This window comes from Sceloporus occidentalis, unplaced genomic scaffold (genome assembly GCF_023333645.1).
Source record: "Sceloporus occidentalis isolate IW3139 unplaced genomic scaffold, rSceOcc1.0.p SCAF_5, whole genome shotgun sequence".
Lineage (NCBI taxonomy): Eukaryota > Metazoa > Chordata > Lepidosauria > Squamata > Phrynosomatidae > Sceloporus > Sceloporus occidentalis.
In genome coordinates this window covers 145,645,471-145,669,349 of record NW_028316985.1, presented here as the reverse complement: position 1 = coordinate 145,669,349, position 23,879 = coordinate 145,645,471, and the positions used below count along the sequence as shown (strand labels likewise).

Genomic DNA, 23,879 nt, shown 5'->3' with positions numbered 1-23,879 from the left:
CTATAGTCCATAATCAAGTTATCCAGATATAACTTGCTACAACAATGTTACTATTCCAAGTAATACTATTCTGTTTTCAGAATGGCAATTCACCCTCTCAACATCTTATATATTAAAGTATTTTTTAAAATCAATTTAAAACATAAGGACAGTGTTGCATTCTTTTTACAGTAGGAAGGCTATGGGTGGCACTTCTTTCCACTTTTTCTTCAGCAAGTGATACACGTACTACTCTAAGGGAATATACAGCCTAATGACTGGTAGCACTTGACAGCCTTGACTTTCACTATTTTGTCCAATCTCCCTTCAAAGCAGGGTGGACAATTGTCAGTTAGTGAGGTGCACTATCCCCCTTCCCACTGAATCTTAAAGGGTCACCCACATCTTCCAAGTCCACACTCTACTGAACCTCTGAATAAATATCATGTTTTACACCTAGGGTTGCCATAAGTGAGGACCTCCAAACCGGGACAAATGTAGGACAAATGCAGGACAACATTTTCAAATGTAGGACACATTTTAAAAAATGGAGGACACACAAAAAAATTGAGGCTTTTTTAGAAATGTTAATATAAATCCATGTTTCTTAGGCATGATCAAAATGGAGGACATTTTGAGTAGACAGATCACAGAAATGTACTTCCCTTTCTGGCCACCCCCCTCTCCCCATTCCAAACAGCACATTTGGGCATTGAACATGGCTTTATTTTAACATTGCCTCTTGCATATTTCAGAGGCTTATTCCACAACCAAACCCTTTGGTCAAGGGACTTTGGTTTTTCTTCATTTTGACTTGTTTTGTCCGTATTCCTCCCCACTAAATAAAGGAGACATGAAATAGAGTTAATGGGTACAAGTTGTTAAACAAAAAAGTCTTGTGAGACTCTGTAGGCAAGAGGTGCACCATGTTAAGAACTGCATTAAGCACACTTAGGCTGCTGCCACACTGCTTTCACTCTCATCACTCCATCCTATGGAATCCTGGGATTTGTAGTTTGTTGTGGTGCCAAGGCTGGGCTTTGAAATCTCAGGCATAAGAGAGGCAAAAGGCTTGGGCTGCATCTACACTGGAGAAATAATCTGGTTTGAGACCACTTTAACTGTCTTGCCTGAATGCTATGGAATTCTGGGAATGGTGGTTTGTTTCAGCACCACAGCAGAATGGCAGTTAACCCCTGGAAAGCTCTCTGACCAAGGTGACCAATGCCCTCACCCCAAAATGTAGGGCACCCAAGCAAAAAAAATGTAGGACATGGCCAAAAATAAAAGCTAAAAACACCCATGTACTTATAAATCCATGCTTCTTAGCCATGATCCAAATGGAGGACCTTTTGAAATTTGACCGAAGAGGACATGTCCTGGAAAAGGAGGAGGATGCCTGGTCACCTTGTCTCTAATCCAAAATGCACTGCAGAAATAAAACAATGCTGGACTGAAATGCCCAGAGTTCCTCACCAAAGCTGCATCCACACTGAGGAAATAATCCAGTTTGAGAGTGACTTAACTGTCCTGGGTTAGTGCTGGGGAATGCTGGGAATTGTGGTACATTGTGGCCCCAGAGCTATCTCTGACAGGGAGTCCCATAACCCTCCAAACGTAGTTGAACTGCAGTGCCCAGAATTCCTCCCCAGGTGCATCCACACTGAGGAAATGGTCCAGTTTGAGACTGCTCAGTGCTGGGGAATCCTGGGAATTGTAGTCTATTGTGGCCTCAGAGCCATCTCTGACAAAGAAGTCTCAATGTCTCCCAAACACTCGCATTCCCAGGATTCCCTAGCACTGAGTTAAAGCAGTCTCAAAGTGGGTTATTATTCCTGCAGTGTGTGTGAGAGATATAAAAGCTAGGGACTGGATTCATTTGGAGGATCTCTGTGTCCAAAACACACTGCTTGGACTGCCAGGGCTCAGTGCTATGGAATCCTGGGAATTGTAGTTTATTGTGGCATTGAGCTTTGGCAGTTAAAGGGGTCTCAAAGTGCAGGGGGGGGGAGAGAAAAGCCAGGGAGTGTGAATGAGCTCTGAGAGGAGGAGGAGGAGGAGGAGGAGGGAGGGAGCCAAGGGAAGTGGCCAGGACCACCAGAGGAGCCCCTGCTTTTCCTCATCATCACAGCCTTCTCACTGCTGGCAAGAGGCTCTGCCCCCAGCCAGGCAACGCCTCCATTCAGTCTCCTTTTGTCAAAAGAGCTCTGGTGCCACAAGAAACTACAATTCCCAGAATCCCATAGCACTGAGCCATGGATGTTTAAGGGGGGGGGGGGGTCAAACTATTTCTGCAGCCTTTGCTACCCCAAAGCCTTCTATTATTTACCAGCAACTTGCAAGGCAAAATCTCTTCCTTCCAAGCCATTGAAAACCAACCCAAGGGGAGGGCTGATTGCTTCTTTCTCATTGGTCAGCTTCGGGAGAAATTTGCATATTACAAGGAAAGGTGTTTAGGGCCTCAAAAACGACCCTGTGATAAAGAATTACAAGAATACTGAGTGGTAGACATTTAAAAGATGAGGCATTTAGACTCCCAGGGAAACAGGAACGATTGGTGGCCTTTATTTTCTTGGCTCACTGTAACCTGAAAGTAATGCCTTTTGCAGGGTATATATACCAAGTGGGCTGGCAATAGCTCTGAGTGGCAGATGTCTTTAAGACCTGCTCTCTAGGCTTAAGTCAGGCAGGGAGGCGGGGAGGGTGGCACACAGCCATGGGGAGGGCTGGAGCTGCCTCCAGGGCCTTGCTGGGGGGGAGGTCCCGGGGGAGGGGCCAAACCGGGGCGGGACCGTGTGGCCCCGCCCCAAACCGGGAAAGTCCCGCCCCCAGGCGGGATATGGCAAGCCTATTTACACCCCAGTGCCCCCCAAGAAGGTCCTGGAGTGCACCTTTACACCTCTCTCACTTCTAGGCCCTGTTGGAAAGAAGACCTCAAGACAAATGTTATCTGTCTCTCACACACACACCCAACATTAGGGGGTAATTTGGGGTTGTTGTTTGGCCAAAAAAGCAGATGAATTTTGATGAACCCAAGGGGCACAAAAACGGCCTTGCAGACAACATTTTCTCAACCTTTCTTGTAAAGCAATCCAGTTTTCACATCTGTTCTTTGGAGCATTTTTTTAAAATGTATTTAAAAATATATTAATCTTGTAATCATTCCTTTAAAGCATATTAGCTGCATAAAAACAGTTGTACTTCTGTAAATCAAATCCTTAGTTATAGTGATTTAAAGTACTGGCACTAAAGCCAATGCATGCTAAATGTAAATAAATAGTAATTTGGGACAGTGGGGTGGGAGAAACCAGACATTCTTCCCAATAAAAAAAAAAATTAACAGAACTGACCTTAATTAGCTTTAAAATCTAGTAGTTGTAGAATATTAGATAAAATATAGTAAAATCCAGAAATTCAAACAAAAAACCTTCTGGTCTATCAAAGAAACAAAAGAAAAGCTGCTTCTGCATAATAGTAGCTTCTCAAAAGCATAAAGGGTGAAATTCCCTCTAACTGATATAATTTGTATTAGTTCCTTGCTCATTTTTTTAAAAAAAATGTGTTTAGTTATTAGCCAAGCAGAAAATAAAACTACCCAAAATATTATTTAAATTACATATTTTTAGCCCCTTCAAACCTTGGGAAGGGGGGGGGGACCCTAGGAATTAAAATTAATAAACAAAATGTAAGATTATTTTTGGATATATGTTGGTAAATAGTTCATAACAAAATACTTTTCACCACTTGTAACATATACAGATTTTAAAGCTACTGACAGACAGGCTCCAACAATGTGAGCTTCCATATGGGAATGATTATACAGTATTACAATTTTATTATCCCTTCTCTCTATCAGAACTCAGGCATTAGGCTTCAGTATTGTCCAGTTCTTACACAAATAGAATTCTATGATAAATAGCAGATTTCTAGAAAAGTGATTTTGTCTCTTGGCTACTTAACTCATTCTATTCCATATATTGCCAAGGTATCATTGACAAAAAAGCTCCACACACAATTCCAACCTTTTCTTTTCTTGCACAATTAAAATCAAAGTTCCATAATACCAGGAGAAGAGACAAAACTTAGAACACATAAGAAGCAAAAGGATGGCAAGAATAAAAAGAAATCAAAGAAAAGATTAATCTTAGTTTAGCAAAAGTAAGGAACTTACCGTGTCTTGAGATTTATCCTTGACATCATAGACTGTTAGTTTTATTTTAGTCTCCTCATAGATGGGGTAATCCGGTGGGAACGTCACACCAGTCAAAAACAGTGGGTCTCTTGTTCCCTGCATAGCACAAGCACATAACTCAGATTTAGCAAGGTAGCAGCTGTGTACCATGCTGCTTTCAATTATGGTCAACTGCACAATAGCTATGGGATTTCCAAAGGCAGTATTTCTGACACAGGAAAGACTGTTCTGGATTGCCAATTGCCAGAATCAGAAACACAAAATGCAATAACTCTCAAACGACAGAGAAATGTTTCTGAGTGCAGAAGTTGAGTTCATGACCACTAACTGCTCCAAGCGATTGTGTCGTCATATATAGCAGTGTTCCTCTAATTAAGAACAGCAATTCAGTCATTCATTTATAATTGAAGCCACATAAATTTGCATGTACTTTCTTAACTAGTCGCATGTCATAATTCAAGGAAAGGGTCTAAAAACACGGGAAGCACTAGGCAGAGGCAGAAATAGCTGCATGGGAACTGTCGACCACAGTCTTTAAGTTCCCTTCTTCCATTTTCATATCTTCTTCCAACTGCAGAACTCATGTTCAATTAGTATAATAGCAGACAGGAAAACTATTTTCTACTAGCAAAACTTTTAACAGGAAAACCTGAATAATTTAAAACCACAAGTTTGGGTCCTGAGGAAAAGTGGACACATGAGCACAAAAACAACTTGAACCTTGACCTTCAGATATTTGAACAATATTTGATCTATTTAAGATAACAGGAAAGAAATACAAATTTAGCCAATAAATGATTCATGGCTAAAATGCACACATATGTTTATATTATGATGGACACACGATTTTAAGTTTTCCGATAGGTTCCTGATGTCTTATATCATAACATAGCTTCTCTCCTCTGGGACATGTGATATAGAATAGTAAAGGAAAAGGCACACATGTGTTGAATGCTGTTGCTTCACCACTGAGTAACTGCAAGAAACCACATATGGTCTGGGACAAGAGTATTACAGGGCAGAATGTGTTTCCTTCCATGAAAGGTTCAGTTGGCCTCTTCTCTACTCTGTTTCTGCCAGCAGACAAAGATCTCTTTATTTAGACAAGACTTTGGTGCTTAAATTATGAGGCAAAAAGGTGTTTGAAATGTGGTACACTGTGCTTCTATCTTTTAATGTTTTAAATCTAATTTAAACTCTTTTAGCTGTGTGCCTGTTAAATAGAACTATCTAATTTTGTTTAATTTTGCAAAATAAGATTTTAACAGGACTTTGTTTTAAATTTTTATAAGCTGCTTTGAGTTCCTTGACTGGAAAAAAGGTGAGGTATTCATTAAATAAATAAATTCTAGACAGACTTCAAGTGCAAAATCTCTAAGTTAGCAGGCTACACTTTAAGGCAGAGTTGGACTACTATCAGCAGGACCACATTTCAAATTCCTTTTCTGTATCTTAATTGTGGACTAAGAAACCTCAGAGAAGTTATGAGGATAAAATGGAGTATAGATGCTCTCCTGCGGAATTCAAAATGAAAGACAGAAAAAAAAATATGTTACAATGTATGGGAAAATTGATTTGTTGGTATCTCCAGATGTAATTTTCCCCCTTAGGTTAACAGTTCAGCTTTCCCACAGAACAATTAGTACATGTAACTCCTTTGGATACTAGGTTTCACTAGATTCGGTTTAATCATTATATAGAGTACTTTTACCATATAGCTTTATAGATTACACCATATATCTTTATAGTTTTATAGACCAGCATTAAATGCTGCAATTTTGCTGATGCTAACCTAAGTCCCAGAGTCACCTGGAGCCCCCACTTGGACCTTGTAGGTGCCAGCATGCCACAGTGGAGAATCCTCCATCTTGGCACCCCCAGTGCCTCTTACCCAGGAGGCCATGCAGTTTTGTGGACTTCTGGGGAACAGCTACATTCATACATGTTCTATCAGGTCTATTGGGGGGGAATTAAAACAGGGGAAACTTAAAACTGAGATTGGGGTTGCAAGCTTTTTCAAAAATTTGATAGGGAGGGCTTTAACCCAGTTATGTGGAGAGGGAAACAGTATTCTGGAGGGCAAAGTTCATCAAGGGCTGGAGATAATGGTGTTAGATGTCTCTACAGTACACTAATGCACAGAGCATGGGAAATAATCAAGATGAACTTGAACTCCAAACACAGCAAACCAAATATAATACAATAGATATCACTGAAATCTGGTGGGTTGAGTCTCAGGAATGGAATGCAATAATAGAGGGGTATAACATTTTTAAGAGAAACAAGCCAAACAGGAAGGGAGAAGGAGTAGCATTATATGCCAAATGTGTTTATATCTGTGAAAAGTTCCAGGACTTAACTCCTAGAAACCAGGAGGAGAGAATCTAGATTAAAAATTAAAGGGAAGGGAAGCAACAGGGATATTGCTGGGAGAAATCCAAGAGTATTAAAAGAACTGGCAAATATAATAACAGAGCCACTTGTCAATAATCTCTGAGAATTCCTGGAGAACGGGAGAAGTCCTGGGAGACTGGAAGAGGGCAAATCTTGTCCTCATCTTCAAAAGGGGGGTGAGAGATCCAAAACAATCTCAGCTTGACACCAATACCAGGAAAGATTCTAGAGCAGATCATTAAACATACAGTAAGTGCTGACAGGTAATGAGCACTGAGCCAGCAGCTGCTCCTCTGCCTGTCAGGGAATAAAAGGGACTGTTTAGGTAGCAGGCCCACCACCAGTGGGGTTAGCACTGAAGGGGTGACACCAAAGGGGGCTGCCCCTTTGGGGGAGCCACTCTGGGGCTGGAGCAAGAGCAGGGGCCAGGTACTCTGCCTGAACATGTAGAAAGCACAAATTGGTCCACCTCTAACTGAAATAGCCCACAGAATAAAAAACTGGGATGGCAGTATGAGCTATACAGGGCAGAGGTAGATATGGTGATGGCAGAGTCACTTGCTCTTATGGAGGAAGGAGAGACAGAGATGTTTAAAATCTATTTCATCTTCCAGTCACCATGCCAGCACAGGAACTTGGAGAGTAAGCCAGGCTACCCACAAAACCTCAACTTGCCCTTACGTAATGCCAGGTCAGTTAGAAATAAAGGACATATCATCTATGACCTCCTCAAGGAGGAGAGGGCTGATCTGGCATACTTTACAGAGACCTAGCTGGGAGCTGACAGTGGTTCAACATGGGCACAGGCTCCCCCAAATGGGTAATGTGTTAGAGAGCAAGTGAGGGAAAGTGGGTGGGGTGGTGGTGGTAGCTGTGGTCTACAAAGACCACTTCAACCTGTCATGGCCAGTCATAAGGAGGATTCGGAGGACAATGAGGAGGCCTTGGCCCCTCAGGTGGAGGGGGAACCTGAGGCTGAGCCAGGGCCCAGCTCTGCCCTACCAGGTCCTAGCTCTGCTCTCCCAGTTCCTGGAGAGTTGGCTCAGCCAAAGAAGGACTGAAAGGGCATGCCTTTGGTGTTCCCGAAGGTTAGCTGAGAAATGCTCAGCAGCTGTGATAAGGAGCTGGTCTAATATAAACACCTGACAGACAGCAAGCCTCTTTGTCAGAGATTATCTGCATTCCTTTGGTGAAAGCTGCTCTCACTGACTCCCTCGGACTTTGTTGCTGGACTCCTTACTTCCTAGACCTCGGATAGACCTAGACTTCTTGACCTTGGACCAGACTCATTGACCTATTCTCTGGCACTCTTCACCCTGGACTGGATTTGTGGAACTGCCCTCTGGAACCCTGGACTGGCTTTTGGTTTTGCTCCATCGGACACGGGACTGGTATTTCCATTTTGGAATTGTTTCTTTGCTGCTATAAAGCCTTGCTTTTGTTTACCTTTGCCTGGCACACTCTTATCAGCTGTCCATTGGCAGCTTTCCCGGACAGTACCTATCAGGGAGCAGAGCTACATTGAGTATGTATACCTGAGTCTGAAACCAGGGATAGACTTGGAATTCTGTTAGTATCAGACTCATTGGCTGAATTCACTGAACTGGCCTTAGAGATGTTGTTGGAGTCCCCCAGATTTTTGCTTCTGGGCAACTTCCAACATACCAATTAGAGACTAGCTTGTCAGGTGCAGCTTGGGAATTCATGTATCCATGACAAACATGGACTTATTCCAGTTGGTTTCAGGACCTACACATTCTGCAGGTCACACTCTTGATGTGGTTTTCAGCTCATAATATACAAATGGGCAGAGGTGACTAATACCTCAATGTTGCCATAGACAGATCATTTTTGGGTCAGGACTAGGCTCACAGCTACAGCTACAGGACCTATTAAAATGGTGTGTTCTCAAAGCCTAAAGGATCCCTTGAGATTGAAGAGGCCTTGGAGGGATATACAGCCAGCATCACCAACAACCTTGTTGAAGCTTTGGTTGATAAATGGAACCAACATCTAACCAGGGCTATTGACACAGTCACCCTCAAATGTCCTCTCTGAGTCATTTGCAAACAAGCACCTTGGTATACAGAGATTTTCAGGGAACTGAAATGGGAAGGACAGCAACTAGATCACAGATGGTGGAAAATTCAACTTCTGTGTGACAAGTCATGATATAGAGAACATCTTCATTCCAATAAAGTGGCAATAAATGCAGAAAAGAAAGCTTTCTTTTCTGCATGTATTGCATCTGCAAATTCATGTCTAGCTGAGCGATTTAGGGTGGTGAGAGGTCTAACTTAGGCAACCCCCCCCCCCGAACCTAATCTTAGAACCTTCAGTAGCTCTCTGTGACACTTTTAATAACGATTTTTCAGATAAAATCTCTCTCATAAGAGTGACTTAAATGCAATCATTGGAGTGGAAGTCAACAATGAGGTATCCAGTGACTCTGTGAGCGGGATTACACTGGATCAGTTTCAGTTGGTGAGTACTGTTGATGTAGACAAGCTGCTAGGGCTAATAAGGAAGACAGCTTGCTTTCTCGATCCCTGTCCCTCTTCACTGATCACCCAAGGAGGAAATGCAATTAGGCTTCAAATACAAAATATCATTAATGCATCTCTCAGGGAGGGGAACTTTCCATCCTATTTAAAAGAGGCAGTGGTTAGACCAGTGTTGAAAAAGCCTTCTCTGGATCCTCTGGACCTTAATAATTACATCTTCTTTTTTTGGGCAAAGTGATAAAGAAGGCAATTGCCTTCCAACTCCAGGAGGTCTTGGCTGACACACATTTCTTTGACCTATTTCAAACTGGCTTCATATCAGGATACAGAATTGAGACTGCTATGGTCACCTTAGTGGATGACCATTGACAGGGGGAATGTATGCCTGTTGGTGTTCTTGGACCTCTCAGCAGGATTCAGTACCATTGACCATGGTATCCTTAAATCTTAAAATCAACCCACTGGCTTCCTTTTAGTTTCCAGGCAGAGTATAAAGTGTTGGTTATTACCTTTAAAGTCTATATGGTTTGGGGCCAGGTTAACTACAGGATTGCCTTCACCTGTACAATCTGCTCTGTATGCGCAGATCCTCTGGGAAATGTTTACTCTAATCGGCCAGGACTAGGCAACAATTTCCCAGAGAACTTGTTCATCTGTTGTCCCCAGACTATGGAATAACCTGCCAGAAGAGATATGACAGCTGAAGATACTGACTGCATATAAAACAGCATTAAAGGCATATCTCTTCAGGCAGGCTTATCTATTCAAATTTAAATCATGACTTTTTAATCTATATATGAACTTTTATGAGTGCATTTTAATGATTTTATAGTATTGTATTTTAACTGTGGGTGTATGCATTTTTAATTGTGTTTTAATGTGTTGCATCCTGTGTCGAGTTTTCAGGAGAGGCAGGAAAGAAATAAAAGGTATTATTGTTGTTGATGATGTTGGTGTTGTTAAGGGATATGGTGGCTCAAATGGTTAAGACACTGATTTTGTTGATTGAAAGATTGGTAGGTTGGCAGTTCGAGGCTGCATGATGGGGTGAGCTCCCAACACTAGTCCCAGCTTATGCCAACCTAACAGTTTGAAAGAATGCGAATGCAAGTAGATAAATAGATACCACTTCGGTGGGAAGGTAAACAGCGTTCTGTGCAGCATCATGCTGGCCACATGACCCACAGAGTAGTCTTTGACAACATTGGCTCTTTGGCTTAGTAACAGAGCTGAGCACCACCCCCTACAGTTGGACACAACTTGACAACCCTATCAAAGGGGAATACCATTATTATTATTATTATTATTATTATTATTATTTAGAAAGGAATGATTCTGACATTTCCTTCTAAAGAATAATAATTATAATAATGGTATTCCCCTTTGACAAAGTAAAAGTCAACATGGGTTTCTCAAAAACAAGTCATGCCAGACTAATCTGCTCTCATATATATGAACTACCAGCTTGATAGATGAAGGGAATGCTGTGGATGTAGCATATCTTCATTTCAATAAGGGCTTTGACAAGGTCCCCACAATATTGTTGCAAACAAGCTAATAAAATGTGGGCAAGACAATGCAGCTGTTAGGCAGATTTGTAACTGGTTGACCAACTGAACCCAAAAGGTGCTTACCAATGGCTTTATCCTTTATCCTGGAATTAGAACTGAAAGTGGGATGTCACAGAGCTCTGTTCTAGGTACAGTACTATTCAACATGTTTATCAATGACTTGGATGAAGGAATAAGGGGCATCCTTATCACATTTGCAGATGACACCAAATTAGGAAGGGTAGCTAATACCTCAGAGGACAGGATCAAAATTCAAAATGACCTTAATAGATTAGAAAGCTGGGCCAAAACTAACAAAATGAATTTCAACAGGGAGAAATGTAAGGTACTACACTTAGGCAGAAAAAGTGAAATGCACAGGTATAGGACGGGGGACACCTGGTTTGAGAACAGTGCATGTGAAAGGGATCTAGTAGTGCTAGTAGACCACAAGCTCAACAGTGTGATGTGGAAGCTAAAACAGTCAATGGAATTCTAGGTTGCATCAATAGAAGTATATTGTCTACACTGAAGGAAAAAATTCAGACATAGCCATGTTGGTCTGGAAAATCAGTATGCAAAGGGATCTTGTAGCACCTTTGAGACTGAAAAAAAGAAGCTGGGAGCATGCACTTTCATAGACTTGAACCTACTTCCTCAGATGCAGATCCATGCAGATTGAGGAGAGTAATAGTACAATCCTGTTCTGCTTTGGTCAGGCCTGATCTGGAATATGTGTCCAGTTCTGGGTACCACAATTCAAAAAGGATGTTGACAAGCTGGAGCGTGTCCAAAAGAGGGTGACCAAAATTGTGAAAATTCTGGAAGCCAGGCATTTGAAGAGTAACTTAGGGAGCTGGAGAAGAGATGGTTAAGAGGTGATATGATAGCTCTGTTTAAATATTTGAAAGGATGTCATACTGAAGATGGAATTTGCTTTCTACAGCTCCAAAGAATAGATCTACAGCAATGGATGGAAACTACAAGAAAAGAGATTCCACCTCAAAATTAAGAAGAACTTCCTGACAGTAACAGCTGTTGGAAATCACTGCCCTGGAGTGTGTTAAGAGTCTCCTTCTTCGGGGATGTTTAAACAGAGGCTGGATGGCCATCTGTTGGGGGTGCTTTGACGTGTATTACTACATGGCAAAGTGTTGGCCTTGATGGCCCTGGAAGTCTCTTCCAAATCTAGGATTCCCATCTATTCTCATTTTGTCCAAAATTATGAGCAGGCTATTTTGTCTGACATATTGCTGATAGCTATGTACAGTGAGCCCACACCATAAGCGGTCTCATTATAGGCGGCTTTCAGCTTATGCACTTTTTGCTTTACATGGGGGGGGGTTGTCAGGTCTGGAACAGATTCCCCACATAAAGTGAGGGCCAACTGAGTTTTTCAATCTAAGTTTGGATGCCTTTAGCATAGGGCAGTGATGGCGAACCCTTTTCAGGTCGTGTGCCGGGGGCGGAACTTCTAATCTCAAGATGGGTGCTGGGTGCGGGGCTTCCACCCTCTTTCAGATGGAGGGAGCCTCTGGCTCCTCCCCCAGTGTTTGCCAGCCCCTGAACGTCCCTTCTGGGGCCATCAGAGGCCGGCAAAAGGGCTGTGGAGGGCGGCGCACTGTCCATGGAGCCCTTTCATGGGGAGCGAAAGCCGAGGAGAAGAGGGCTGGGATGCATAACCACTTTTTTATTTCTCAAACTAACATTCTGATGAACAGATAGAGCAAGAAGGCAGTAGGCAAAGTCACAGCATGCAACATTTGCAGTAATTAGTTATGCCTATAAATATTGTCAGTATAAAATGTAGCATGCATTTTCTATGTCACAGATAACTGAATACATATTTCTGTATTTACTTTTTCTCCACTAAACTCCCATATTTTAAACTCCTTTGATAATTTTTACTTATTTGTTTTAAATCAAATGAGAACCAATAGTTTCCCAAAGGACTACTACTTTGAAATATCGAAAGCCAAATAACATATCTTTTTCTGCAAAAGCCAAACTTTCACAGGCAGCAGCACTGCAGCTGTTTGCACTGGCTAAAAGCCAATGATTTCTTGCCTTGTTTATACTAGCCTCTTTTAAAAATAATAATATTTAAAAAAAACAAGAAGAAATGTTTGGGTGACTAATGGTGGTGGAACAAAGAAAAGAGCTCACCTCCACAATTTCTGTGCTTGCATATCTGGTTGAATTCTGCTCCCCTGGATGCACCACTGTGATCTGCACAAAAGTATTCAATTTTCGGTCACGCGTAGGAGCCACCAGATCTTTACATCCTGGAAATGACACAGGAAAGGGAGGAGAAAGAAGGGGATCTCTGTAAAAACAAATCACAGCCAACACATTGCTATGTGACAAGGCAGACTGAGCTCTATTTCTGATTTAAATGTTTGAGTCTTTGGCTGATTTAACAGAGGAATTTCCTTGGAAGTACCTTAGAGAAATAGACAGTCACATGTTTGCAAGCTAAATTGAGTTTTCTTTTCTACTCACCATTTATGTAGTTCCTGCAAGGCTTCCCTTGAGACTTCTTCAGCTCTTGTGTATGAATATGAGTAAAGATAGATATGCACATGCATGCAGGCTCCCTCACTCACACACTTTTAGAACACACGTACACACACATGTCCATCTGATAGTATCTTAATCCCAATAACCAAGTACTTTGGAGGATAAGCTATCATACCCTTCAAATAATTTGCCATGAGATTATTCTCAGGCTCCCCAGTTTAAGTCATTTTATTTAACAAACTGTATGGCATTTAATTGTTTGGGGAAATCAAATGAAATGCTGCCACTGGCTATGTTGATTTATATGCTTTAGTATGGCATTATAAAATTTCTTGATAGGACTAATCACAACTTAGACTCCATTTTAAAAACAGGCAAGTGAAAGGGTCTTGACAACAACCCCCCCCCCCCAGGTATGAAAGAATAGTGCAGTTTTAATTCCATTTTTGACCAGGCTCCATGTATATTTTGTTGAAGTAACATCAATAGTGGAACCCCTGGGTCTCATTATGTCAAATCTTTTAAAGCATGTGTGGCTGAAGTGTAGCCACATGTGACTGCCACAGGTGTGTTTGTGGCTCTCAATCCTCTGAAACTGGCTGAGCTGCCATATTTCTGCCCCTTGTAACAGGATGAATTGACCTTCCTGGAAAGCTCCAGGAGTAGCCATTTACCTTTTAAACTAGTTGCAACTTCACCCATAAAGCTGCATTAACATCAAGAAATACCCTTTTCTCCAAATCAGAAATAGACTTCTCACCACATGTTTCTTATCCCCCATTTTTAGCTGAAGGACCCAGCTAAAGGGCAGAAAATTGGCTCTCAGGCTTATCACAGTTGTCTATCCCTGTTTTAAAGAGGAGTTGTTGTTGTTTTAAAGGTGACCTCTTCCCCTGTGTAATAAATACACTGAAACATTTTATATGGCTAACTGCAGCTTTGCAGTTGCAGCATGAAAACCCCACCACTAATGAAAATCAATTATTGTTAAGAGATCAGAAGGACCAAACAGTATGAATGACAATGTGAATATCAATGGTAGCCACAGCATAAACAATGTTGCTAGATTTTAGAGAGGATTTTCAATTTTCAATAATTCAGTCTCCCCCCACCCCCAACCCTAGAGTTTTGGCTTAAGGTGGATGTGAAACTGACCAACTTAACTCCTCTGACTCTAAAAAACAAACCAGGAGCTTATCCAACTGGTATAATATGTGCTCAATGAAATAAAAGTTCTAAAACAGTGCTATTCAAAATTGTTATCTGCAAGTCACTGGCCACCAGTCTGCAGTGATTTTCCAACACAGATATATTTATAGCTAATGGGCATAAATATGATGCCAGTTTCTGACCTACTGGTGGGAACACCCACACAAGATAACTTAAGAAGCACTAAAAAAGGATCATGCAAAACAGAAAAGAAGCACCTCTGGTGGAGGCAACAGCAGTTCATGGTTTTCAAGGGCAAGGGAAATGGCAAGAAATTTCAAAGGGGAAGAGTCATGAAGCCACTTTTCCAAACAATGAACTCAGCATCTGCATTATAACACATACAAAGGAGCCCTGGTGGTGCAGTAGTTAAATGCTGGGACTGCAGCCATTCACAGGCACAAGGTTGTGAGTACAACCCCAGGCAGGGCTCCAGAGTTAACTCAGCCTTGCATCCTTTCAAAAGGCAAAAAAATGCATCAAGGCCCAAAACAAACAACCATGCAAAGTGCCTGTGTATCATTTTAATTCTAATGATGAAGCAGGGGGAAAAACGCATCTTGACATGATTTAAGCATGTGGGCAGTATTCCTTGCTGCTGAGTTACCACTTAGTGTATGTATGATAAGATCCAAAGTTCTGTAGAACCAAGGATAACTTGACAAGAAATTAACTCCATAGTTTTGGATGAATACAGTTTGATGAATTGATGACAATCCTTTTCAAGAGAAATCGATGCAGCATGTAACATTAACACACACACACACACACACACACACAATGATTTTTTTTGTTGTTGACCATATATCAGACAATATTTGTGTGTGTTGTCTGAATTATAATAGTGCTCTCGGAAGGAAGCATTTGGAAACTATACTGTACAGTCCGCCTATCTCTTATTCAGGGGATCCGTTCCGGACCCCCCCCCCCCCCGCGTAAGAGAAAAAACATGGATGCTCAAGCCCCATTCAAACGAATGGGGCTCGTGCCCGCGGTGGTGGCGCACGTGGCGCATGCCACGGGATCACAGGAGCACATTCCAGCGCATGCTGGCAGCCGCGTAAAACACGTCCGCGTATAAAGCGAGCACACTATATATTTCTTTCCTCCATGAAACAAATGGTCAACTTTGTGTTGTGATGGGCTGCCAAAAAGCAAAACCAAAAAGTAATCATAACAGAGTAAGTTCCTCATTGTACAATGAGCCCTTGGTATTTGCAGGGGTTTGGCTCCAGGAACACCTGCGGATACCAAAATCCATTCATGTTTAAGTCCCATTATATACAGGTGTAGTAAAATTGTGTCTCTTATATAAAATGGCAAAATCAATTCCATTCCATTTGGAATGGTATTTATTTTTATATGTTCAAGGCAGGGATGGTTGAATCCGTGTATACAGAGGGGCAACTGCACATGATAACTTTGGACCTAGAGTTACTTTTGTATTGAGGCATATCTGACCAGCTTATAACCATTCCTAGTTTCGTTAAGTGCACGGTACTTTGGAAAGAGAGACTGCTAATAGCTCTCCAGGAGAAAAATGGAAATCCTGCATATATCATTATTATTCAGTGTAAGCTGCCAAGTCAGAAAATTGCACAAATTGGAACTGTTTGAATTCTAGGAAGCTATACAATAAGTGAAGTGAAGCTAACTGATTGTCTAAACTGAGGAGTGATTCAGATGCATAGCTGAGCTGATGTGAAAAGACCCTGCCACATGGACTGCTTGTTTAAATGCTCTATCACATCCCAAACAAGTGGAGAACTTGTACATTTGCAGCAGGTCTTGCCTGGAACCATTTCCAGCTGTGATCTCACCACTTGTCTGCAATATTGCAAGCACGTTCAGACAGACGGTTCCCAAATGAAAAGCAAAAGAAAGAATGATGAAGATACTCAGTACTCCTTGTTGCTTATAATCTTACCCCTCCACACTCATACCAATATACTAGTATAAAATAGGTCTGGAAACATTTCAGAAATTTTAAAAAAATGTGACATGTCCCTGGGGCAAGGGTCTGGGGACTTTACTAGTAAACCCTGACAAAACTGGAAGACAGAAGGGTCACTTCCTGTTTTCAGAAAATAGTTGTTGTGTGACTTCAAGTCATTTCTGACTTATGGTGATGCTATAACAGGGTTTTCTTGGCAATATTTATTAAGAGGTGGTTTGCCTTTCCCTGCCTCAGAAGTCAAGAGTGTGTGCCTTCCCTGGGGTCACTCAGTGGGTTTCCATGGCCAAGAAGTGCTTCTCTATTTATTGACCAAAACAAGATAGGAAATTCAGTTTATAGAAGCATTTTGTGACCTGGATCCCTGTGCAATTCTGTTTTCCATCCCTTTTTGAAACAATGGGGGGCCTGGAGGGCCTATGAAGGGCCTATGAAGGGCCTAGAAAAAGAGAAATGGCTTTTGTGCATGTGCATGTGTATGCATGCATGTGAGCATACAACCCACAGGATGCATGAGTCCCACTCCTTTCATAAAGAAAATTGTCTCCAAGCCTTCAATAAACATGAATCCACACACTTAAAAAAAATTAAGCAATCGTCCATGAATCATGGCTGACGTACTCACCCAACCCGAGCCCAACAAAAACCCAGAACTCAGAAGAACAACAACAAAAGTTGAAAAGCAGCAGTGGGTGTTATGTAACACAAATACAAAGTCAGGTTTCTAAGACAATTCAACTGCAATTTTATTTAAATTCCCAGTATTGTGGCATTTTCATTCCTTTGCTGTTTCAGTCATTTCCTCGCTGCTTGGAAGGTAATGAAGACAGCTGAAAGTTGCCATCTCATTAATTGACATAGAATGTCAGAGAGGGGGAAAAAACCTCTTCCTAAGGCAGATAAAAGCTGTCAAAATACTAATCATATTCCACAAAATCAATGGCCTATGTAAGCCCTGAATGTCACACTAAAAAAATGTTTCTAAACTGGGCAACCTGTATGGAATGTCGTGTTCTGTTTCAGTCTCTTTAAAGGTCAAATAACATTTATTTGTTCACAGCAGCATAGTGACCAGGCTTAAAACATTTTACTTCTATATAGGCAGACAAGGTCAATTTTGATCCCACTATCAGCTGCGGCCTTCTTAAGAAATGTATTTTCTGGAATACAAACAAAATGTACTATGCTGCTAAATCATCAACAGCTTATTTAGCTTGGATTCAAACAGCAGTGTGTTCAAGTCAAAAATACTTCTCCTTGTGCTCAAGAGGATCACTCACTTTTGCAGTAATGGGAAGAAAAGTCACCATTTTCTGACATTGTTCTTCCAACATTCCCTGCTCTACTCCTGTGCCTGACTGCGCCTTTTATGAAGTTCCCATCATGGTCAGGAGTGACTTTTCAGAAGATGCTACAGGAGGAGTTTCTTCCAAACTGGTACAAAGAAATGAAATGTCCTACAACAAAGTTCCTCATTAGGTGCAAGAAAATGCTGGGTTGTGCTCTCTCCTTGTCTATTCACAGCTCTCATAATGCTTAGCTTTTTTTTAGTCCCTGTAAAAGGCAATGTCAAGGAGAGATATTGCTGGGGGTCATCAGCATATTATGCTGGTAGAGAGATCTAGGTTCCACCAGAACCATGTAGAATCTAAGCCTCTGTTTTCATTTGCTTTTGTGGAACTGTAACATTTATTTCAAAATCCAGCTCAGGAAAACTTTGCCAGCATTCTAGTTACAATGAGACTTGTTTCTTCATGCCAATATATCTATTACTTTAACATACTGATAGTGTTCAAAAACTACTGTTTAAGGGAGCAATTCTTTACAAACATACCCTGAGGTCAGTGCTGCTGAATTCAGCTGGTTTATTTCTGAGTAGTTATGTGTGTTACTGCCCTATTAGAAAACTCAAAAGGCTGACAGACTATGCAAAATGTAAAAAGCATCCAATTTGGCCTACAATTTTTATTATACCTGTGTAACTACTAAGTTTAAATAGACTGTGGGCTTATGTACACTGGCTATTTAATATGGAACCATTCTGGATCATTATGCTCCAGACTGGCTCTGGATTGATTATGATAGCAGCCGCATACACTGCCCTGAATCCAGTGTGACAGTGTATTGTTGTTGTTGAAAAACTATTTAATGTAAAATCATAAGAACCCAGCAAATACCCATATCAACTCAGCAATACAGTGCACCCTTTGTTTACATGGGGGATCCGTTCCGGACTCCCCCACATAAAACAAAAAACGCCTACTCTCAAGCCCATTTAAATGAATGGGGCTCATGCATGTGGTGACACGGCGGCACGCATGTGCACCCCATTCATCCCTATGGGACATGCCGGCCCTTCCTCCCCACGTGGCTTTCAGCATATGCTGAAAGCCGTGTAAAGCGTGCCCACGTATAACACGGGCACACTGTACTTAAGTTAGAATCCTGCCATGGCAACTAGAACTCAACTCAAAGAGCCCCAAAGGCTGAATAATAACTATATCTTAACTGGACACTTAAATAAGGCCAGTACCACTGTTACCTGGGGAAATATAGGGAAAATAAAGGGAAATTTTCTTATGTCAAGAGAGCCAAAATGCCCATCTCCACACAATGTACCAATGGTGATGCAAAAGTAATCCCTGTGTAGGTCTTAATATTTGGGCTTTAAACATCACTTAGCAATTTGAACCTGGACTGGAAACCAGTGTAGTGCCTTTAAAACCATGGTTATGTGGCTTCTACAATATGTTCCCAATAGTGTTCTAGTTGCCATATCCTCCTCCAGTTGTAACTTCTGTGTCAACTTGAAGGGATGTCCTGTGTACAGCACATTCAATCTGAGCAAGCTAAACTGTGTTATCACTGCATGATACAAGAGTGATTCAATTTTATAATACATTCAGGAGTAGCAGTGTTGGCCATTCAACAAATCCAATCAAAAATCCACCAAACAGTGATACCTTTATTGGCCAACCAAAATGCACAATATACATGTTGCAGGATTTTGAAGCTTCACTTGCTTATTCATCAGGCAAGGTGTTGCAAATCAAACAGGAGGGAAAAAATGAAAATGTTAATCATAGGCCTGCATTTTTCTGTTTCTGTTCTTGGTTAAGATGGTATGGAGGGGCATCTCTTTCTGGCTGGTCCCTCCTCCCTCTGACCATGTGACAACTGGGGGATTTTCAAAGTCCAGGAAATTTACCATCCATTTACATTTTTTTATAATGATAGTTTGCAATCAGGCTCCTTTCTCTTTTAGTTGCATTTGGACTCTCGAAAGATCTATTAGATCTCACTGAGAGAGAACTATATAGGTTCAACTTCCTCTGTCAAAATGTGTTATATAAAAACAATAGATTGTATTGAACAATATAAAACAGGTTTATTTTTTTTAGGAATGAAAGCTAAATCCTGTGAACAACTTGATTCAAGTGGAAAGGAACCCAAATGTTAAGTAAAGCCAATACTAAATTAACTGCCCAGACCATTTATCTTCTTTTTACTCAGCTTTATCTTATGAGCAATTGGCTAAAAGCACATGTAATAAAATAAATTTTAAAATTCATATAAGTAACAGTGAAATTGTTTCTCTTTGAGAAATGCAAACATGGTGCCAAACTGTGCAGAAAGCTCTATCACCTTGGAGACCACCATTAGTTAATGAAAGGAAGAATACAGCATGGTTTACACAGTTGAAAGTGTCAAATGTTACCAAAAGTACAAACAGTAGAAAGGGTGCCAATGCACAACTGAGAGAATCGTAATTATAATTCTGTTTCCATGCATGTTTCACAGATCCACAGAAGTAGAGAAAGAAGCATGGGGTCACTAAGAACAGTATTTTCGTAGGGTTTGAGGGAATGGTGGTGGGAGGAGTTATTGGAAAAATTGTTGTTAATGCAAGTTGTTATATTTTTCTAATGTCGTAAACTACTTTCTTTTGGAACCCTTATGAAAAAGTAGGATACAAATTAGCTATCTAAATGCAAATGAGGGTCCCTGTCCTAAAGACGTTACAATCTAAAATCTAAATCTAACATTTGACACATGGAAAACAACAAAGAAAAGACAGACATGGATGGCTGGAAAGAGAATATGAGATTGCTTACACAACATATCCTTAGGCTTGGTTATTTGTCATCTAGAAGGCTGAGCTGAAGGATTTAAAGAGACAGTAAGTTTTTAAAAGAAAGATTTGAAGGAAGATAGATAAGTAAGAACATAGACTTAGTTCCAATCATACAGGGCAGCAAGCAAGTAAGTCTGGATTCTTTTCTGAGGGAGATGATGATTTTCTGTCAGTTCATTGTGGTTGTGAAGGTCACAGAGACATGAATCTGGATACCGGAGTGGAGAGATTAGGAGAGAAAGTCCATTATGTATGTATGTGTGTGTGTGGTGGGGTGGTTTCTGAGGCAAGGACAATAAACTTGCATTCGATTTTTGGAACAGGGAGGAAGCCAGCTGAACACAGATTTAAGGAAGAGTGTTAGGCAATTTAATTGAGGACAGAAGAATGATTTTGGCAGATGCATAGTGGAAAGATGGAAGGTAGCCAAGATGGGACAATGTAGGACCAGAGGGGAAAAGACTAGTAGTCTATGTCCAATAGAAGACTTGGCCATATATACCAGATAAGGGCCATGTTTCCAAAAAGTTCTAAAGAAAGAAAGAAAAATATGACTGAGGAGGAAGTGAATATGAGAAACAAAAAAGAGAGAGGAATAAAAAACAAAGTATACTCACAGGCTATGTGTCTATTCAACAGAATGTATGATGGAAAAAGAGAGTTTGTGAAGAAAGCAAAGTTTGGAGAAAAGAAGAGACATTTCGTTCAGTATATTGAGTCCAAGATAACAGCAATAAAGCATCCAAGCAGAAATATCAGAGGCATCTCAAAAACAAGACTGAAGAAAAAGTCAGTTGCATGAGCAAGCATGCAAACAGCTGGCCCCAATTGCCAGGGGATTTGACAAGATCACTCCAAGGCATTTTGTAGTAAAAGAAAAAGAGAGGGCCCATAGCAGATCCATGATGGACTTCAACAGAAAGGGTTGAAAGAGAAGAGTAACATATCCCAAGCATTTTATTGACATGGTGCAGGTGGGTGCAGAAAACAAAACAAAACAAAATCGAGCAATTTTAAAATGGCATGCTACTAACAGAGAGAATATGTGTGTATGTGTGTGCAAAGGTGTGTGGGATTAGGGCCAGGGGTAGAGGTGGAGTAACCAATTCAAAATGATGCTAGTGATGGCCAACCCAAAGGCATCATCTACACTGGCTTGGCTAAGAGGCCCATTACCATTTCATGCCTCTATGCTCTTAACTTTGTCATCAACCTTTCTGAGAGGCTAACTGCAGGGGGAGATGGGGCAACAATACCCAAACTGGCTGGACTAAGATGTCAACAGCCATTGTCTGAGCTAGAAGCCAGCTGATCCTTGCTTTAGGAGAACTCTTGCTAGCCCATTTTAGATTTTAAACTGTATGCAGTGCATAATAAATTGAGGGTCATTATTATTATCATTATTATTATTAAATCTATTTTCACTCAGTTGTGAAAATACTTTCCTCACTAGAATTTCTTGCTGAAGTCAAGGATGTATTCGAAATTTGAATTACAGAACCCTTTTAATACACTAAATACACAACCCAAAAAATTAAATAAAATCCAACTATAGTGCAAATCAGCAGGGTGATATGTTCACCCAATGGAACTTGTTGTCAAGCTTAGCCAAAATCCAATTTAGGACACCTTATGAAAAATATGCAAAATACATCAAACACCAGACATACCAGAACAAGCTTGAATGCTTAGAAAATAACCTGTGCTTAAATAATTTAATGCATAATAAAGAATTTAAATACCGAACCTTTCCAGGCTACTGCTCAAAATACTCAGTTCCTCTCCAGGCTACTACTCAAAATACTCAGTCCCTTCTCCTTTGTTGGCTGTACCATCACTTTCTCTACTTTAGTCAGAAATCCAGTTTGAACTTTTTGTCCAAATACAATCCCATTATCTGGTGCATCACTCCAGAACAAGTGTGATAAAACCTTGCCTCTTAAGAACAGTTAAATGCCAGCAGGGCCCTTTCAGCTGTTAAATAGCTTTTCAAGCTCAGATATCCACATGCTCTTCACTGAACAGTTTAACTATAGCTACTAAAAATAAATCCCTTAAAATGTGTTTTTAGTTCAAAAAATGCAAGTAAAACAAACTAGAAATGGTATTTTATTCTTCAGGATTTAAAAAAAAAAATAGCTTCCTCGGTTGCTATCTTATTAAAGACTGACCTATTTCTTCACCAGAGTTTCTCTAACTAGTTCAAGCTAGAATTATTCATCAGAAAAGCAAAAGGATCTGTCAGAAATAAACAGAATATTACGGATATGATGAGAAAAGGACAGAGGGAAATGGTCTAGCACAATAGGACATTTGCATTCTGGTCACTATGCACATCTCCTTAAAGCATCCAACTCTGTTATGGGGACTATATGCTATGCTTTTGTTACTCTTGCCTATCTCCTTCCCAAATGCTGATTCAGCACAAGAGAAAATGGCATGGTGAAAACAGGTCAGCATGCATGTACCTGATTATGCTGAGGAAAACCAATTACATAGAAAGAAACTCATCTTCATCTTCATGCTCGCTCTCAGCCTCTGTGAATTTGAAGTCATGCTGATGCATCCAGGGTGCACTCTGCTCATCTGCATTTCCCAGTTACTGTTAACCTGAAATTTGCCAAAAATTGGGCTCTCTTCTAGTTGTGTGCCCTCAAGTCATTTATGACTTATTTGGGTTGCTGAGGATACTTTGGGTGGCCAAGAAGACAAACAAATGTGTTCTAGAACAAATCCCTGAACACCCCCAGAAGCCAGGATGACTAAATTGAGGCTTCATACTTTGGCCACATCATGAGAAGACATGAATAATCAGAAAAGACAAGAATGCTAGTAAAAGGTAAAGGTAAAGGGCAGTAGAAAGAGAAGAAGACCACACACTAAATGGTTGGACTCAATCAAGAGGCCATCAGCCTGAGCCACCAAGGCCTGAGCAGAGCAGTGGAGGACAGGGGGTCTTGGGGTTGTCATGAGTCAAGGTCAACTCAAGGGCAGTTAACAACAACAAGGCAACACAAGGCTTTCTTGGCAAATTTTGTTCAGAAGGAAGGGGGTGTCCTTTGCCTTCCTCTGAGGCTGAAAAAGTGTGACTTGCCCAAAGTCACTGAGTGGATTTCCATGGCTGAGCCAGGATCCAGACTCTGATCTCCAGAGTCATGGTGCAATGATCAAACCACTATACCATTCTGACTCCTTGGACATCACTGAAATAAATGAAATCCAGTGAACTGCAAATAAAGAGAGAAAATGAAAGCCTACAAACCTATAGGTAACCTATAAAATCCTCAACCATATTTTAGTCATTGGGTGACAACCCATCAAGTGATGTTTCATTTATATAATTTGCATGTAACATTTGAACACAGAAACATAGAGATGCAGTTCTCCACTATTACAATATACACACAATATTTGAGGTTCAGGCTGCTATGCAGTTTCTGCA

General features: G+C 40.9%; 1 protein-coding gene across 8 annotated transcripts in view; it reads right to left on the bottom strand.

The window, feature by feature from the left end:
* INPP4B (inositol polyphosphate-4-phosphatase type II B) overlaps nt 1-23,879 on the bottom strand; it is a 339,484-nt gene that overhangs the window by 172,650 nt on the left and 142,955 nt on the right. For 7 of the 8 annotated variants that reach the window (XM_089525748.1, XM_089525750.1, XM_089525752.1 and 4 more), the window contains 2 exons: nt 12,786-12,904; nt 4,151-4,267 (listed from right to left, as the gene is read on the bottom strand). In XM_089525748.1, the coding sequence (XP_089381874.1) occupies nt 4,151-4,267; nt 12,786-12,904 (236 nt within the window). Of the gene's footprint in view, nt 1-4,150; nt 4,268-12,785; nt 12,905-23,879 lie in introns of those variants that run through there. The other variant, XM_089525754.1, reaches the window with a different exon arrangement.